Source organism: Zingiber officinale, chromosome 8A, assembly GCF_018446385.1.
Source record: "Zingiber officinale cultivar Zhangliang chromosome 8A, Zo_v1.1, whole genome shotgun sequence".
Classification (NCBI taxonomy): Eukaryota; Viridiplantae; Streptophyta; class Magnoliopsida; order Zingiberales; family Zingiberaceae; genus Zingiber; species Zingiber officinale.
Genome location: NC_056000.1, coordinates 81,245,063 through 81,263,599, shown reverse-complemented (window position 1 = coordinate 81,263,599; position 18,537 = coordinate 81,245,063). Strand labels below are relative to the sequence as shown.

Sequence of the window (18,537 nt, the reverse complement as noted above, 5' to 3'; positions counted from 1 at the left end):
GATATTTTTAAAAAAAAAATTGTAATTAAAATATATATTAATAGTATTTCAATAATTTATTACTTGTTTGTAAATTAGTTAATATAAAATATTTTTTATTTTTTAAGTTTGACATAAGATAAAATTATTGCTACGTGGCCTAGTTGGCTACTGCTTCCAATTGTATAAATAATCATTGACAAAATATGAAATGACCTTTTAAATTTTACTAAAAAAAATAAATGTCGTCCCAGGGATATAGTTGAGTTGACTAATACGTAATAGATATTGTTACAATGGGCAAAGTGTCGAATCTCGGCAAACCAAGAAAAATGCTCTCCCAGCAGTGACCAACTGCAGCTTCCCGATTTATCTCCTTACAAATGCTTGTAGGGTCGATCGTGTTGGGTTGTTAGGGTGACAAATTCCACCTTTTACTATAACTAATAAAATTATATATTTCTAATAATATTTATTTAAAAAAATATTTTTTTTTTTTCATGGTTTAAAGTGTCATGTCGAAACGGGTGAAACGGGCGAAACGTCTCGTTCCGCTTGACGAACGGCACTGGCACGACCCCGGCACCAGACCCAAGACAGGTGCGACGTGTTGCGCGACCTAGTGGTCACAGCGGAGGGGTCACTCAACCCTGCAACAGTAGCGGAGGGGTCGCATAACCCTTCCGTTGGCGCCGCGGAGGCATCGTGCGACCCTGCGGTCACTACAGAGGGGTCGCATAGCCAACGTGGTCGCGCTGAAGGAGTCACGCAATCCCCCGCGCCCATGGCTGGTCGCGCAACCCCGCGACAGCGCCGAAGTCGTGCGGGCTCACGAGTGGTGTCATATTTCAGATTTTTTAAAATTAAACTTAGGTTAATTATTTTAATCAACTCCTAATTATGATAGAGATAATCTAAAGAAATTTTATTCAACCCTAATAAAATTATCTAATTAATTTTATATTTCATTTATTTTAATTTAAAAATTATAATAAAATTTTTATTTATTTATTTATTTATCTATTTTCATATTTTTTTCTTTTTTAAAAGATTATTTTTTATCTGGTTTATTTTTTAAATATTTATGTTAAATATTTTAATTTTTAATTAATATATTTTATATTTAAAAAAATATTGAAACTATATCGGTACGGTACAATACGGTACCGAAACCGTATCATTCCGGTCCAGGACCGAAATCTCTGCACGGGTCAAAATTTTAAACCTCGATTTTTTTTTTCCGCCTAGGGCCTCAAGAATAGTTGAGACGGCCCTGGTCAGTAAGAAACTTCCGTAGGACTAGACCGATCGCCCCAGGTTCGACATCACCTGATCTAGAGTTCGATTCTTAGTAACAGGTATTTGTAAGAATTTTTTCTCCAAATAAGACACGAAACTCAGGGTGTTGGTCTTCTAGACCGCCTCCCACGAGCGCTTCCTGATTTACCTAGTGGGGTTGAAAATTTTCGTAGGATAAGATCAGTCATCCCAAATTTAATAATACCTGACTTGGTTAATTATTCATTCAATTTAAGAAAGATGTAAAGTTGTCACTTAGTATTCAGAGTTCGATTTTTGATTATGGTGTATTTATAGTATTTATTTTCCTAATTAAATTGAAAGTGCAATCATATAATGATGGACTTTTGAACAATCATGGACCCTTTTCAATCTATCTGACATCCGGTGAAAAATTTTTAGAGTGCCTAACCGATCTTCACAGGTTCGGTTAGCTGATTCATATTTTTTTTTGTTTTTTCGAGTTCAAGATCTTGGACACGCAGAGCTGCACATTTTGGTCCAAATGCAAGCTAGAACATTACTGCAATTTAATGATATTAATGGATATGTTTAGAGAGACATTAATTAGCCATTACAAGATATTATTGTGTTCTGTCGATGAGCGTCATGATTAATCATCCCAAAAACAAAGATGAAAAATCCTGCGGCTGCTGTAATTATATTTGCTAGATCAGCATACATCCAATCAAAACAGTTGAGTCACTGCGGGGTACCAGTGCGTAATTTATATGGACTGTTTTGATGGATTTCCATTTTATTTAGTCTGACAGTCCCTAAGAAATTTGGATGAGATTGAATGAATCGATAATGTTCGGAATTAATTGATTTGAAAAAGTGGAATATCTAAATTATAAAATAAATTGAGTCATTGTTCTATTGTGTTTATACTTCTATAACAGTGGTGTAATGGTTAGGCTCTTGAAGCGGTTAAGTAGATATCCAAAAATAAAATGTCAGCTATAGTGCATTATAGAGATTTTTTTCTGATAAGATGACATCTCTAAGAGCATTAACTATTTGGATAGGCCTCCGTGAGTGTTATTGATTTATTTTGATAATCAATAAATTTTTTTAATAAGATCAGATTAGTCATCTCTTAGATTAATCGATTTGAAGGGTTAGATATCTAAATTATGCAGAGTAACGAAAGACTAAATAAAAATATTTTTAATTGAGTTTTCCAACTAAAATAATAATAATAATAATTATTATTATTATTATTATTATTTAATGAATGTTCTTATGGGTAATCATAGTTGATAGATGTTTGTTCTAATATATTCTGGGATAAATTTTTAACTAGTATATATTTCATTAGATATCTAATTTCCTTTTGTAAAGGATATATTGCTGTGCTAGGACAAAATACCCTGTGATTTATCTATATATATCTTGTCATTAGATACCACTTAGGGGGAATGATATCACCTTTTTTGCTCTAAAATAGTTGAAAGCAAGCCCTCGGCATTACGCCTTTTCAGTTTCCCAGACATTTAAGGAAAATTTTCATAGGATCGGGTCGGTCATCCTAGGATTAGTAGGTATAAGTTGGATATCTAGTAAAAAAAAAAAAATAGTTGAAAGAGCCTTGGCCAATGGTATAGAGAGAAGACACCTTCTCAATTTCTCAAGCATCTAAGGATCGAGTCTCAATTTTACTGAATTAATGGATGAATTATTCTTAATGGTCAGTTGACCTAAAAATACTAGACTAATGGACCGTCTATCAACGCTTTCCGATTTACCTTGGTGGTCAATGGAAAACTTCCATGAAACTAGATCGGTCACCCTAGAATTAGCCAGCATATAAGAATTGAGTCCTAATTTTGGCAACTAAACGTCTCTGATTTATTCTAGTGGTCGTTAAAAAATTTTTATTGAGCCAAATCGCTGACCCCTAAGATTAATCGGCGTAAACAGGATATGTGAGGCAAATTAAAAATAAAAACAGTTGAAAGATCTTTGTTTGCACTTGAGATTAATCGAATCTTTGTTTTTGCTCAGCAATCTCAATCGGCTTGAACTCAAAACAACTGCAATAAGTTTTTTGTGTGGGGATACTCCACTTATTTCTGTTGGGTTAGTTCAGTTTGTTTTTTAATTGTTTTATATGTTCTACTCGATTTGTTAAACACATTCAATTCTTTTGTTGTTTATTCACTTGTCTGTCTATCTTGGTTGATCAATTTAATTGTCTCCTCGGTGGATTAGAAGATGACATATTTATTACAATGGGGCATAGATTAATTTTTGATAGATATATATCTTTAAAAAAAAATTACTCTCACTCGCTAACTATTTATTAGTTGACTATAAATTAATTTTATAATTTACTTTTTTTCATATAATTTAAAAATAGACTATGATAGACATATAAGGTTTTACTTCAATTGATCAATTCAAATACTTACGTAACTCATTTAATTTGCTTAATTTATTTAACTTAACCAACTTGACTTAGCATATTTATGCTAGTGGTTAGGTTAACCACTTTGTTGGCTTATTAATGATACGTATTTTAAAAAGTTATTGTTTGCGATATAATAATCTAACAAAGATAGAACGAGTGAAAAGCAATTTTACAAAAATTGAATATTATAAATTCATTTTTATAGAAAATAATCATTCTGTGAAAAATATTAATACTAGGAAAAAATTTGTAAAGAAATCAATAAAACTATTTTTTATAAATATTTCCGGTAGATGATAAAAAAAGTAATGGCAATAAATTGCGAATAACTAATCTCTTAAAAAAATATTAATTAATTCTGAACTAAACAGATTGAAAGAATCAAGTACACTGCTATTAATTTGACCAAACTAATAAATCACCGTCTTAGTGGCTGTGGAATCAAGGGCAATCATCATGTCATTAAATTGCGTAAAAAAAACTTATTTATTTTTATTTTTATTTATTGTTAGATAAATATAAAGAAATTCTTATCAAATAATATCGTGTTCAGACAAGTCCACTGCAAGGTAGAGGCCAGACCAGAGCTTAAAGTAAGATGAAGTAGGATTTTTTCTATTTCTTCATGTTGAATTCCTCTAGATGGATGTCAGCACCACAACCTTTGCACACATTTGACACCACCACTAGTGCCTCAACTTGGATCAGGATTTCAATCATTCAGTCAGATACAAAAAGCTTTCTATCCAACCTTATCGTTCATGAGAAGAGATACATAATCCCAAGTACACAAAGGTATCAGATACAATATGCATAACTTAGAAGCATAGTCTATTTCCATGGCACAACTCATTCAGCTAGACAGTTGGAGACTACATTACTAAGTCGCTCGATAGCCAACAGATGGATGCATAGACCAACCTGTATGATATGCCAACCAATGCAACTACGGCCATTTTCATTTTAGCATTTATGAGGACTATGTGCTTGACGAACTTGATTGCTCACGCAAGAAGCATTCTGCATTCTGTAGGATGTGCTTAATGAATCTGAAAGGCTCAAACCAAAATGAAAATCTTGGTTCTTGCACTCATCTCTGTGAGGAATTTGCATCAGCAGGGATTTTGATTCCAACTCCAGAGGAAGGAATTGGAGATCTAGGGGCGGTGTCACCATCTGTAATAAAGTCGTCTGTGTTAAATCTACCCATGCTGTCCCATTGAACCTCTGCTGTGAATCAAGTCAAGGTTCTAAATGGGCATTTAAGAGTGTTAGACGAGTATAAAAGTTCTTTTATAAAATAGCATTGGTATCTTGAGGAGGATACGTGCTGTCTTCCACATGTCTGTGATGCTAACATCAGCCTCTGATAGGAGCCAATAATCAGCTTCAGTCTGCAGAGAAATAAATTAAAAGTAGTTAGCAAATACTTATGGTAATCCATCTTCCTGCTCATCAATTGAAAATGATCTAATAACATTTATTTACCTAGATAATTAATAGACCAATGGACAAAAACACAAATAAAAAAGTAAACAGGAAAAATCAGATATAACTTGAGCTGTGGATGAAAGTTTCGAGGTTAGGCATAAGGGAGGAACAAATAAAAGACTAGTGTGACATTTTTGCATCGTCCACAAAACACTTACATCTATCTCTGAAGGAACAATCTTCATCATACCACCACTAAAATCATGTGAAAAGTTCACGTCAGACCATATCCTCTCATTTTGTTGAGTATCAAATTCCATCCCATTTCCTCTGCTCTCTTGTGGAACACAAGGTGCAGTAGAGCAGTCAACAGAACAAGAATTTGATGGAGGAAGCTTTGGAGGTGTCTCCACACCACCCATCTCCTCAAACTTCTCTTCAAATTGACTATCAGGAAAAAAGGAAGCAAGAAATAGGAAATAAGTATTGATAAGGAAAAGTGTGCGTTCGAGTTTCTTCCATTTGAAGTTATAGATTACTGACTGAAAAGGGAAAGAACAAGATACCTAACAAGATAAACATCTATGGGACCCATTGTGCTTCTTAGAACAATTCTGTATCTCCTCTGGAGATATTCTCCAGCCTGCACTAGGAATCAGAAAAACACTCAGAATGTGTACAAACAAAAAGGTCTACTAGAAAATTATTGAATTTGGAATAATTTTTCTGGCTTCTACTTGCCTCATCGGGGTCTGGAACTTCTAGGGTAGTGCCATGAGGTGCTTTAATTGCTATTAAGGTCTCATTCTGCATATAAGGCACAACAGTGTCCAAAAATGGCCCCAATTAATTATAGCAACACATATCTACTTCCAGATCAACTAAAATGTCTAAGCAAATTATTGAAACCTGAAAGCATGGAAGGCCTTTGATATCGTCTTCTGTGACAAAAAGCCATCTAGAGGAACAAAAAAAATATTTTAAAAAAAATCACTGAGTGACTATTGGAGCAAAGAATTTCCATTGTCTGAATGGAAATGAATGAATGGAGAAACTGGAAACATACTTCTGATTACTTTCTTCTTCAGTAAGCTCCCTCAATCTTTCTCGCATTTGGCTGCAAAATACTTAGGTGCCATAATATTGCTACACTTTTTTTATTATACTGTCCAACATCACTAGAAGATACCTGATAAGATCATCTAATTTGCACTCCTCCAATGTAAATTTCTCAATTTCAGCCTAAAATGATATTAGAAAAAGGTTCCTCATTATTTCAACACAATGAGAAAATTGCTCAAAGGACTATAGTTAATACACAGAAAAAAAGCATGTGGCAAGTGGGAGACCTGTAAAATTGAAGCATCACCATCAACCACAACAGGAGCCAAGTCATCCACTCCTCTGTCATGAGATGTCACTCATTTAGTACATGGTGAAGTATTCACATATCAACAATCTTGTAGAAGAAACAGAAGAATAAGTAAAGATACAAGGGAGAGGATGGAAGAAGATTACTTCCAGCGAATTCTGTTTTTAATTTTTTTTTCTATAAGCCCAATGCCTTCAAGAACATTAGTGATATCATAAATCCTCCTCTTTTGTACCTGTATATCAGATGTCTTGTTCAAGCAAAGCTAAAAGATAAGTGCTTAAATTACAGATAACTATGCCACCTTCAATATTTCTGCAGCTTTGTTCAAATCAAGGACACCATCTTGTGCATGTTTAAGCAAATTGATAAACTTTTTCGTCAAAAGACCTAGAAAACTCCAAGAATTAAGTTACAAGCAGTTAAGATCTACATTATATACCAAATGAACCTTGACCAACTTCAAAGCAATAAGTTTATTCACCTAGGGAGCTATCATAACGACAAGAACTAATTGGAGTAAGACTATCACTTGACGGTGAGCCTGAAATGCCAAATTACAATGTCAATATTCCAATAAATATAGGCCATTGCTCAAGTATCACAAAACTTGGTCATATGACAAAGAAAATAAAAAAGGAAACAAACTATTCATAATATACAATTAAGTAGTACTCAAACTATTCATACTATATGATTGATTAGTACTTCTGACCAATTAAATTTACATACAATCATATTTTGCAGATAATTTGAAGAAAATATATACTCACCAACATTTGATGCAGGAGTTAGCATGACTGTCTTGTTGTGCTTCACAACCTTAGACTTACTGTATGCCTTCCTTGCTTTCTGAGATACTGGTGTGAGTAAAGAACTAGTACCTCCAGCATATCTAGGGCTGGTTGCCCATTCACTTACCTCTATCATTCCGTTATCTTCGGGTACAAATTTTGGCTTCAACTACATATAGATAGTGAACACAATTGACATTTGAAGAATGAAAGTTAGGACAAATCTATAAGATAAAGAGATACCTTAGAATCAACAAGGGAAGATGTTGTGGGTATAAGATTCAAAAATTTATCATGATTTAAAATGAGTTCCAACTAACACATGGGGGAAGATAGAATTTTTATAGCATGTGAACAGTCACTGATCTAGTTCATTTAAAAGCACACAGGATGATTATGATTTTATTTGTAGTCACTTCACTGGGAGCATGAGCTCAATTTTACTTAGTTTAGCTGATGAGATTATCGTGAATCCAGAAACAAATACAGATGTACACATGGTAGCAGTTTGTAACAACTAAACATGTCCATAAAAGCTCCTTGTCCTGGAGTTCATCTGATGGACTTAGAAGCCCTGCACAAAATTAGCTTGAAACTAGAAACAAACAAAGAACTCAATTGTCAAATATGACAACAATTCATAATTGTTAATGATAAATCACTAAAGAGTGCAAAATGAATTTTATCCTATATCACTTAGGGTGAATCACAGAGAGTATCTACGATCTCAGTACTACTAAAGGCAAATAGATACATGCTTTGGAAGGACAGAGTGAGCAACCAAACAATTCCATTTCATTGACGGGGATTCACAACTCACACAATAGTAGTGCGGCAAGTTAAAGGTTGCAAATGAGAGAGAAGTATTTAAGTGTTAGAATTATGTTAGGTAACCCATCATAAAAGTTGTCTTTTGTACTGTAATTTGATTGCAGTATAATAATGCGAAGAAATTCTCAAAAATATTCTTTTATCATAGAAAAGAAAAAATAACTTTTTTTTATCATACCCAAACTATGCTTGTTAGTCTCTTTAGCGGAACTATAGTTCCTAGATAACTATGCAGATGCTCAATTGAACAGCAAACCTTAAAAAGAGAGGGAAAAAAAACAGACAATTTGGAGAATACAAAAATCTATCAAGTGTTAGAATTATGTCTAGTAACCCGTCATAAAAGGTTAGTCTTTTATACTGTAATTCGATTATAGTATGATAATGCCAAGAAACGCGAAAAAAGAAAATAGAATCTTAAAAAGAAAAAAAGATAGTTTGGAAAACGCGAAAAAAATACGGTGAATAAAGCTTCCCGAGTGAAAAATATAAACCCTCCAAACCCTCAATAAAAAATTAACGACGCAAATAGATCACCAAACCGAGACGTCATCCAGTTCATTTTAAGAATGAAACGGACACTAACAAACCGCCACCAGAAACTCACGGGAGTCTTAATCACCAGCGCATCGACCATCTCATCCGCTGCCCCCCGCAGCCCATCGAACCTGTGGTACTCTTCCAGAGAGGAAAACGGAGGCCTCGATGAGGCAAACGCCAATTTCTGCGTTGGCGGCTGGAAGATGAGCCCCAGCTCCAGTCCCGATCGGTTCCCAGTCGCCTCCCCACCGGTCATCAACCTAGACAATCGCCGACCGCAGGAGATCTGAGGGCTCAAAACCCTAGTTCTGCCTCGTATTCAGAGGCGGCGGCGGCGAGATGGCAACCAACCGATGAGTTACCAGATCGAAGACGAGAGGTTGGAATCGGAGATCTGAGGGCTCTGACGGGGAAATGGAAGTCGGAGAGTGGGGTCGAGGGAAGGCGGCAACGAGAAAGGGGAAAGAGAAAGCAGAAAAAAAGAAGACGACGAGAGGAGGCAGCGAGGGAGGGAAATGAAATCATTCAGACTTCGGATAAATATGTGGAGGGAAGGCGTGAGCCCTAGTAATATTTAGTTGAATTTGCTAAATTTATTTCCTGCAATTTTTATCATTAATTTTTTTAAAAGAAAATCAATTGGGCTACGGCCCGTTTAACTTTCCTAACCCCAAGTTTACGGGTCGGATTGTAGCTTCTATTATCCGCCTACCCGTCATGCATCCGATAACAACTCAAAACCCTCCTTCCTTGTCCACACTCTTCCTATCCGCGAGCGACCGGAAGGGCTCGATATCGCCATGGCTTATTGCTCCCTCTCAACCATCGTCTCCTCGAGGTCTTCAACCCCGATGGCTTCGTTCTCCCCAGCTGCTTCTCGTCCCTCGAATTCCCGATCCCTTCCGAAGAGCTTCCTGAGGTCGCCGACCAAGGGCTTCACTCCTTGCTCCATCCGATTTGCCTCTTCTATGAGATCTTCATCAAGAAGATTCGCAGCCAAGGCTTATTTGGAGGTGTGGATTCGGGATCTGTTGTTTGTTGGATGACACGCTCACAATTAGTTTTGAGTCAAGACAATTTTTGGTTGATATTAATTTGTATTATGGGCATGGATCGGAATCCTAATGTTTCGTCAGTATAAGATTTATTCGTGTTTGATGTTTCTCGCAGGGTGATTTGCCATTGGTTGGCAATAAGTCTCCAGATTTTGAAGCGGAAGCTGTTTTTGATCAGGAGTTCATTAATGTAAGCAAATGTTGTTCGGTGTATCCATTATCTGTGCTTTTCTGTTATTTAAAATTACATGAGCTCGATCCAATTATTTTAAACATGGTTAAGAAATCCAACAGTTTTATCTTTTCAAAATTCAAAACCTCATAAAAGTATACAATTAAGATGCTATTTCTGTTGGCAGATGTTTCCTGCTTTGACATCTCAATTAAAATAAATAATGAATATCTTCAGTTTGTATATAATCCCTTCTCTTGTCCAAACCACTAAAAAAGGTTGTGATTAATATAAATTGATGACGGAAGAAACTAACCATATACATTAGCCTAACTTGTGAAGATGGTTATTTGGTCAAGTTGTTTGCCAAACTTGTACTAGTTGACTATGAGAAGCTTTGATCAACTTATTGTCCTGGTAGGTTAAACTTTCTGACTACCTTGGGAAGAAATATGTTATCCTGTTTTTCTATCCACTTGACTTCACATTCGTGTGTCCAACTGGTAAGTTAAAATTGCTTCAATATTTGCATATAATTTTCACATTCTAAGAGGAAATGATCCTGAGACTGATGATGTTGTGTTATGGTTGTTTTCATTTACAGAGATAACTGCTTTCAGTGATCGCTACGCAGAATTTGAAAACTTGAATACAGAAATCTTAGGTGTTTCAATTGATAGTGTGGTAAGAGTGCTTTCTCTTTAATATTTGAAAATCTTGTTTACTTTTTGCTACTTATTTTATTCATATCAATACAGTTTTGTCTGTTGTTGTGAAGTTAACAGTAGTTTTTAAAATTTGGTTTGTGGAGTAATCTTAATCATTTGTACTACTAATTTATGTTTTCTTCCAGTATCTTGTCTGTGTCAGAACATCCTTATTTATTTTACTTAGATTGTTTGGTAAATCAAGTTTAAAAATGTCAAAAAGCAAGATTAGAAAATTCATGGGTGTGTTCCTGTGAAACAAATATCATTGCTATAGTTGGTATCCTATATCATCACTATTTAAAGCTCTTCTGGTCATTCAAAATTTTGGGCTAAATTTAGTATTAGTTTTAAAAATTTTAGGATTTTAAATTTTTACAAGTTTGCTAACTCTTTAAAAGTGGTCCAAGTTTTTTTTAAGTTTGTTACATTTTTAGAAAGGGACCTTTTATGTAACAGTAAGGTTGCTGCCGTGTGACCTTAAGATCACGGATTTGAGTCACGGAAACAACATCTTGCAAAGTAGGACAAGACTACGTACGCCGCATTAGCGGGAGCTTCATGCATGGTGTTGTCCTCCTTTTTTTTTTTTTGTTATATTATTCGGGTAAGTTAGACCTTATCTTAGAATAACTAGTCTTTATATTTGATTTGTAAAAGAGGTTCGGGTCTCGTCTAATTTATTCTTTGATTTTATGGTATTTCCTCTTTATGAATTTCTCATGTGAGATTGCATTTCATGCTACATCAAATGGTATCAAAGCATCAGCTACATCACGTGGTGATCTACTAGTTGCTGGGTACAATTGGTTTATTAGTTTCAATGTTATTCATATGTATTAGTGTGATTATCTAAGCAATTGATTACACTCTTATGTTGATATTATTAACAACATACCTGGAATAAGAACTCGCCATCCTCTATTGTTGTTCACTGTTTCAGGCAAATTTTAGGGATTCTAAAAAAAAATAAAAATTGGTTAAAACATAAAAGTTGGATTCTCCTCTGCAGTTCATTGTGGATTTTGGTAGAGATGCCAGTAGAACAAAGATGTTTACTTCCATCCATGGATCTTAATTGCTAGTCGACTATTGCATCATTTATTTTACCAGTATCTACGTCGTCCTCCATGTGGAATCTGGAAACTAGAGTTGTTTCTTAGCTCTGTTGATTCTCCTCTGCAGTTCTCCCATCTTGCATGGGTCCAGACAGACAGAAAATCAGGGGGGCTGGGAGACCTGAAGTATCCATTGATTTCTGATGTTACTAAATCAATCTCAAAATCTTATGGGGTTCTGATTCCGGATCAGGTAAACATTTATTATGAGCCAATTAAAATTAACCACATAAATCACATTAAATCATTATGGACTGTTTTTAACCCACTTAATTGCTCATGTTCTCACAGGGTATTGCATTGAGGGGACTTTTCATCATTGACAAGGAAGGAGTCATTCAACATTCAACCATTAACAACCTTGCCATTGGTAGGAGTGTAGATGAAACCTTGAGGACCCTTCAGGTAATAATAAGAAGAAAACAGCCTTAATTACTTTGTACTCGGTAGTCTGGTAAACATGCTGTGATTACGTTAATAACAAGTTTATCACAGTATTGTTCAAGACAAAAAAAAAAAAAAAGGAACATAAGTGAAATAATGCCCCCCATTAACAATTAAGAAGGGCCTCATTTGTACCCTAATTATGTTCAATAGATGATTCTACCAGGTATGTATTTTATTTTAAATCGAGACTATTGAAGAATAAGTGTGGAGAGGGCTACCTAGACTACTTTTATCAATCCCACATACAAGTTACTACCAGTTTTACCTGAAATATCATACGTATTCCCCATATTTTGCAGGCATTGAAGTATGTTCAGGAGAACCCAGATGAAGTTTGCCCTGCTGGATGGAAACCCGGAGAGAAGTCTATGAAGCCAGATCCTAAACTCAGCAAAGAGTATTTTGCAGCCATTTAGGAACGATGTGATTGCGATCAAGTGTTAAAGAGTGGACAGAGTTTTGTTGCCCAGCCTTTTCTTATAGTACTAGTGATTTTTTACTTGTCGAGTTCCATGCTTGGATCAATAACTTCCATAGTAACTTACTATGTATGCTTTTTTTTTTTTTTTACCAAAAATCATATTTTAATAATTTTCTTTCTTGAACTATATTTTTTTTCTTAACATAAAAACTATATATATATATATATATATATATATATATTACTGAAATAGTTTTGATTCAGTTTTATTGTAACAGTTACCGATAGTTGTTATAATGAGTGAAAGTCATCAAATCGCTGTTACACCATATAGAAGTTAATAATTAGTTGTTATATGTCGTAGTAATTATTTGTTAACTTTTATCTAGTCAATTGTGATCATATAATATTTATTTTGAAATGTGATGAGTATCATAGAGTTTTTTTAGTTTGTTTTATTCATTGAAATCTTATTTTAATTGGATTATCATTTTCTAATAAACAAAATCAATATATTATTTGTTATATTTGTTAATTTCTATACCCTCAATTGACATTAGATAATTTCATTTAAAAGGTAGTAGGTGTAATAAAATCTCTTAATTTATTTTACTTATTGAAATATTATTTTAATCATATTATTATAAGCCAATAAGTAACATCAACATAAAATAATGATAGTATTATAGAAGTTAGCAAGTAGTTACCACACATTGTAGTAACTAGCATTACTTAAAAAAAATCCTTTAATAACGGGATTTCTCGATGTTAAAGGGATAATTTTTGTCATTGATGAGCTTTATCGATGATACTAAATACCGTAGGAGGGTGTCACTAAAAGGCCATGTTGGGAAAAGATTAGCGACAGAAACAAAATGTTGTCAGTAATAGCTCATAACGACCTTATACACTACTGTCATTAAAGGATAATAATGACAGATTTATATATCATCTTTAATGATAATCGTGGTTGTCATATGTACGATTGTTAATAATAATGAGGGTTATATGCACCGTCAATAGTAATTTAATATCGTTTTGTTTAGCGGTGATGTTGCATACTGTCATTGATGGCAACAACGAGGGTACCTATACATAATTCACTTTTTCAACTTGTCAAAATATTAATTAAAGAGACAATATATATTTTCTGTAAATATATTAATGAATTCTAATAAAAATCAAAATACAGTATATATTAAAATATGATCTATTAGTTCATGATAATTGTATGTACATTAAACATGTAAAATTAATATTCATTTATATCAAAAGTATTAAAGTCTTCAAAGGTGAAATGTTAACATTTTTAAAAACTCCAAAAAATATATTTCACTATAAATCTCCAATACCTATAATAAATATACAAAAAATAGTATCACAATAAGTGTTAGGAGATTATTTGTGCAATTATCTCTGGATCAAAGTTGACCAGTTTCACTAAATTCGAGTGGATTTGAGCTTGAGTTTTAATTTTGGATAATATATTTAGAAAATATCTGAAAAAGGTCAAGTATGTTAAGGTTGACCGGATAATTGACAATATATAAGAAAAAAGTCAAGTAGGCTAGTAAAGTCCTAACTAGCAATTAGGTAAAGTAAAGTCTAGGTGGGTCAAGGAGAAGATCGTATTTTGACAAAGAAAAGTCATTACGGTTAAATAAAAGGAAGTCCAAGTGAGTCAAGGAGGATCACACATTCGTAAAGGGAAGTCCTAACTGCGATTAGACAAAATAAAATCCAAGTGGGTTAAGGAGGTTCGTACTTTGGCAAAGAAAAGTCTTAATTCTAGTTTAGGCAAAAGGAAGTCCAAGTGGATTAAGGAGAACCATACATTGACAAAGGGAAGTCCTAACTGCGATTAGGTAAAGGAAAGTCCAAGTGGGTTAAGGAGTACCACATGTTTACAAAGGAAAGTCCTAACTGTGGTTAGGCAAAGGAAAGTCCAAGTTGGTCAAGGAGGATCACACGTTGGCAAAAGGGAAGTCCTAACTACGGTTAACAAGAAGAAAATGCAAATGGGTCAAGGAGGGTCGTACTTAGTGATCAAAAGTCTAACGAAAGGTTGGCAAAGTCCAAGTGGTTCAAAAGTTGACCAGACATTAGGTGGGGAAGTCACAACAGGTCACGATTGATCGAAAGTTGGGCAAATGAACCCTAGACTTGGGTTAAGCAAGTTAAGATTGGGCAATCAATTGGGCCAAAGCTAATCGATTAGGTGATCGATTGGAGCCTTTCTTCGTGTAACAGAAGACATCTGGATCAATTGGGCAATCGATCAAGAGCTGCGCCAATCAATCATGTGATGAATTGGGAGTTCTTCTTTGTGAAACAGAAAGGGCTTGGATCGATTGGGCAATCAATCAAGGCCAATCCCAATCGATTAGGCAATTGATTTGGAGAAGAAGTTCACGACAAATAGTGAGTTCTTGATTGATCAACAGATTGATTAAGAGGAGTTTTTCGCGAAGCACAGTAGCTTCCTTGCGAGAGCATAATCGATTAGATGATCGATTGGGAGAAGTTTGCGAATGAACAGAGTTTCTGAATCGCTTGAGTGATCGATTAAGTAACCTCGTAATCGATTGACTCATCGATTAAGAGAAGAAGAAAAAAGTCGTTGCGAGGTTTGGACGACTGGATTTGCTTGGATCTAACGTGGAAATCGATTGGGGGTAAGGCAATCGATTGAGAACCCTAATCCAAGGGATATAAAGGCGTTCAAAGATTCAAATCAACAACTCTTCTTCTCCACCCCTCTCCGCTAGTTCTTGAAGCTTCTTGGAAACAAGTGTTTCTATACTTTCCAAGTATCAAGAGGCAATTCATAGCAACAAGAGATCAAGAGCAAATGTCGTTTATTGTTGTATTCATTTCTTTGTTAGTATTGTATTTCTTGTTATACTTCTCGTATTTGCTTGTGCATTTGTTTCTATGAGGCTTCTCCGCCTCCTAGAATGAGGTTTTCATATTGTACTATGAGTGAAGAGAGTGGATCCTTGGATTAGTCACCTCAAGGAGGTGGCTAACAAGTAAAATCAAGGGAATTAGCATTGATTAAAGTCTTCCTCTTTAAATCATCATCAATGAAGCGATTTGAGCTAATCACCTCCCTCTAGTTCCCGAAGTGTCTTAACAAGTGGTATCAGAACAAGGTCGCTCTTCATTGGACTAATCGCCGAGAGAGCAACGAGCTAGAGGAAGCATAAGAAGTTTGAAGTAAAGCCCTAATTTCAACGGTAAAAGACTCATCATCAAGGAGCTCAACTTCATATGGAGTGTCAAGATGGATTCAGATATGATATCCGAGCACCTCCATTATTCGGAATTCGTAGCTTCAATCTTTGGAAATCAAAGGTCAAAATTTTTTTTTTATGATGGAGATAGAGCGATCGTTTGCTCTAATAGAGGGTTTTGTAGCTCCGAGAGATTTAAAGGGAAAGCTCCTCAAGAAGAAGAAATAGAATGAGGAACAAATCAAGAGATACAAGCCCAATGAAAAGGTAACCAAATTATTGGTTAATTTATTGTCAAGCACCATCTTGTGCAAAATTGGAGAATATCAAGATGCTAAGGAGCTATGGAGCAAGTTGACAAAACTTCATGAAGATCTAACCTCAGGGTAAAGTGTAGCAAAATCCAAAAAAGAAAACTCTTTGGATCAAGAACAAGACGTTTTAGAGGTTGAGAGATACTCAACATCCGAGGATGAAATTGAAGAGTCATCCACATCAAGGATTGAGGGAGAGCAAAGCTCATCAATACAGGAATAAGAAGAATCTTCTACCTCCGAATCAAATGAAGAAAAATGTGTCACCTTTACAAGCAAAGGTATAGAAATTTTAATTTGTAAAAATAAAAAGTATATCATTTCCTTTGAGTGCAGGGAGAATGGACACTTCAAGAGCAAGTGTCTAAAGTTAGCTAAGAAGAAGGGTCAAGTGGCACCCAAGGGCAAGGAGAAGTCAAAGGAGGTTGACCCCGTGGTACGAAAGGGCAAGGAGCACATGTGTGCTTCTTGTACAAACAAAAGGAACATTATCATAACCAATGTCCAAAGGGTAAAAATCCTATCAAGAAAAAAGGAGGAAACTCAAGTCAAGGGGGGGGGGGGCTTCAAAGGGCAAGACTAAGATACCACTAGTTAGTGATACTTATTTAAAAAAATAATAAAAATATGCTAGAAATAATTTTTATCATTTTAATGTTATTTATTATGAAAATAGAAAGCATGAAAAACCTAATAATAATTACAAGTCATTTCATATTAGGACTACCGTACTTAAGGTTAGGAAGGTAGATAACAGTTTAGGCAAGAAATTGCAATAAGTTAAATATGTACCTAAACAGAAAAATGCCCAAGGAAATAATAGAAAATCCAAATTTGAGGATTTTAAGGATAGAAAATCAAGTCTTGAGGTCAAAGCTTGATAGATTAGAGAAGACCCTTAAGAAAATGACAAATAGAGTTTTAGGGTCTAATAAGCAAAACCTAGGTTTAGAAAAATAAGAGTTATTCAATAGTAAGAGAGGTTTGGGATACAAACTAAAAGCCAAAGAGAATGTGCCCTTGTACTATAGAGTTCCATATGGTTATAAAACTAACCTTAGGTCTAGGAGTCAAGCCAAAGTTACAAGGGAAGTTATATCTAGAGTTGACTTTGATGAGACTAGTGTGACCAAGACTTCTAAGAAGTCTAGAAAGATCATTAGGAAGCTATCAAGGGAAGTTATTCTAGTGAATACCTAGAACACCCAAGAAACATCAATAGATTTTGGGTTCATAAGAGTGCGTTCTCTACGCTCTAGGTGGCTTTAGAGTGTATCAATTCTAAATGGAATGGTAGGTAACCCAACCCTGGTGAAGTTGGCACGTTGGGACATTTTCAAGGCATTGTTACACCTTGAAAATAGAAAGTTGATTTTTACTCTTGAAAGAGTGAGAATGTGCCAATAAAAATTTAAAGATTTGAACTTAATTAAATTTGCACAATTAGTACAAAAGTCAAAGAATTACTAAGTTGAGATTTTGACAATTTCTTAAGGAGGCAAGGGTAAACTTAGGCTTATTTTTAATTTAGAAATTAGTTAAGTGATACTTAGATAGAGAATTTAGGTATTTTATTTATGTTAAAATTACCATGTTATGTGTGCACTATCATATTGTTGGTTCCCTTGAGGGCCACAAGAGGGGGGGGGGGTGTGAATTGCCCTAAGAATAAAAATTAAAGTTTTCTTGGCTTTTCAAACTAAATTAAAAAACACTTGTTTAACAATAAAATAATTGACAAGAAAGAGAGAAGAGGCAGATCTTTTTACTTGATTTACAATCAGAGGATTGCTAGTCCAAGACGTTGAAAACTCGCTATCAAATTTCCTTCTGACGGAGAAGTCTCTTATAACAGTTTAAGCACTAGATTACAAAGTAGAACAGAAAGAAAATCATTTTCAAGTGTTGTTCTAAACTACTGAGATCAGGACTCTATTTATAGCCTGCTGGTCAAATCTGACTTTTTGCTAACATGGAATCTCCGGACGCTTGGAAGGGCTCCGGGTACTTGGACGTAGATAAAACTTTTATTGGTGCAAGGAGCACCAGACGATTGAACTTGAGTTTTGATTATGACAAAGGATTCAAAAGTTAAGATGTCTTATTATTTAACAAGTGTGATTGAGCTTGTAGGAAAGTCCTAAGTGTTCTTAGGTAAAAATCCTAATGGATACTATGCAGGTGGAAAACCCAAGGGAGAGATAACCCTAGGTTATGGAAAGTCCTAGCTGCAGTTAAGAAATAAAGTCCTGGTCCGGGGGACTGGGCAAATTCTTGGTGGGTCGAGGATGTTAGGCGAAATCCTAGTGTCGAGGACACTAGGTGAAAATCTTGGGGGTCACAGATACCAGGTGGAAGACTGGATGGGTTGGGATCGGGCGTTTAGCATGAAGTCCTGACATCTCAGA

General features: G+C 35.0%; 2 protein-coding genes across 2 annotated transcripts; one reads left to right on the top strand and one right to left on the bottom strand.

The window, feature by feature from the left end:
- Window positions 1–4,420: 4,420 nt before the first annotated feature.
- On the bottom strand, window positions 4,421–9,208 carry LOC122009715 (transcription factor E2FB-like). The gene is made up of 14 exons (XM_042565983.1): window positions 8,727–9,208; window positions 7,268–7,457; window positions 6,979–7,038; window positions 6,799–6,884; window positions 6,641–6,729; window positions 6,472–6,526; window positions 6,312–6,364; window positions 6,189–6,239; window positions 6,032–6,080; window positions 5,864–5,929; window positions 5,689–5,765; window positions 5,341–5,569; window positions 5,019–5,085; window positions 4,421–4,921 (listed from the first exon to the last, which is right to left on the bottom strand). The coding sequence occupies exons 1-14, from the start codon at window positions 8,913–8,915 to the stop codon at window positions 4,782–4,784; spliced, it is 1,401 nt and encodes a 466-aa protein (XP_042421917.1). The 5' UTR covers window positions 8,916–9,208; the 3' UTR covers window positions 4,421–4,781.
- Window positions 9,209–9,410: 202 nt separating this feature from the next.
- On the top strand, window positions 9,411–12,669 carry LOC122009714 (2-Cys peroxiredoxin BAS1, chloroplastic-like). The gene is made up of 7 exons (XM_042565982.1): window positions 9,411–9,672; window positions 9,830–9,904; window positions 10,308–10,389; window positions 10,491–10,570; window positions 11,779–11,904; window positions 12,003–12,116; window positions 12,458–12,669. The coding sequence occupies exons 1-7, from the start codon at window positions 9,460–9,462 to the stop codon at window positions 12,572–12,574; spliced, it is 807 nt and encodes a 268-aa protein (XP_042421916.1). The 5' UTR covers window positions 9,411–9,459; the 3' UTR covers window positions 12,575–12,669.
- The last annotated feature ends 5,868 nt before the right edge of the window (window positions 12,670–18,537 follow it).

Bases quoted from the DNA above. Each gene is read 5' to 3' on its own strand.
- LOC122009715 (XM_042565983.1), bottom strand. From the start codon at position 8,915: ATGACCGGTGGGGAGGCGACTGGGAACCGATCGGGACTGGAGCTGGGG. The intron at 5,930-6,031 runs GTTTCAATAATT...CCTTATATGCAG, and splicing joins AAGGCCTTCCATGCTTTCAG to AATGAGACCTTAATAGCAAT. The intron at 5,570-5,688 runs GTATCTTGTTCT...TTTTCCTGATAG, and splicing joins ATAGATGTTTATCTTGTTAG to TCAATTTGAAGAGAAGTTTG.
- LOC122009714 (XM_042565982.1), top strand. From the start codon at position 9,460: ATGGCTTATTGCTCCCTCTCAACCATCGTCTCCTCGAGGTCTTCAACC. The intron at 10,571-11,778 runs GTAAGAGTGCTT...TCTCCTCTGCAG, and splicing joins GTGTTTCAATTGATAGTGTG to TTCTCCCATCTTGCATGGGT. The intron at 11,905-12,002 runs GTAAACATTTAT...ATGTTCTCACAG, and splicing joins GGGTTCTGATTCCGGATCAG to GGTATTGCATTGAGGGGACT.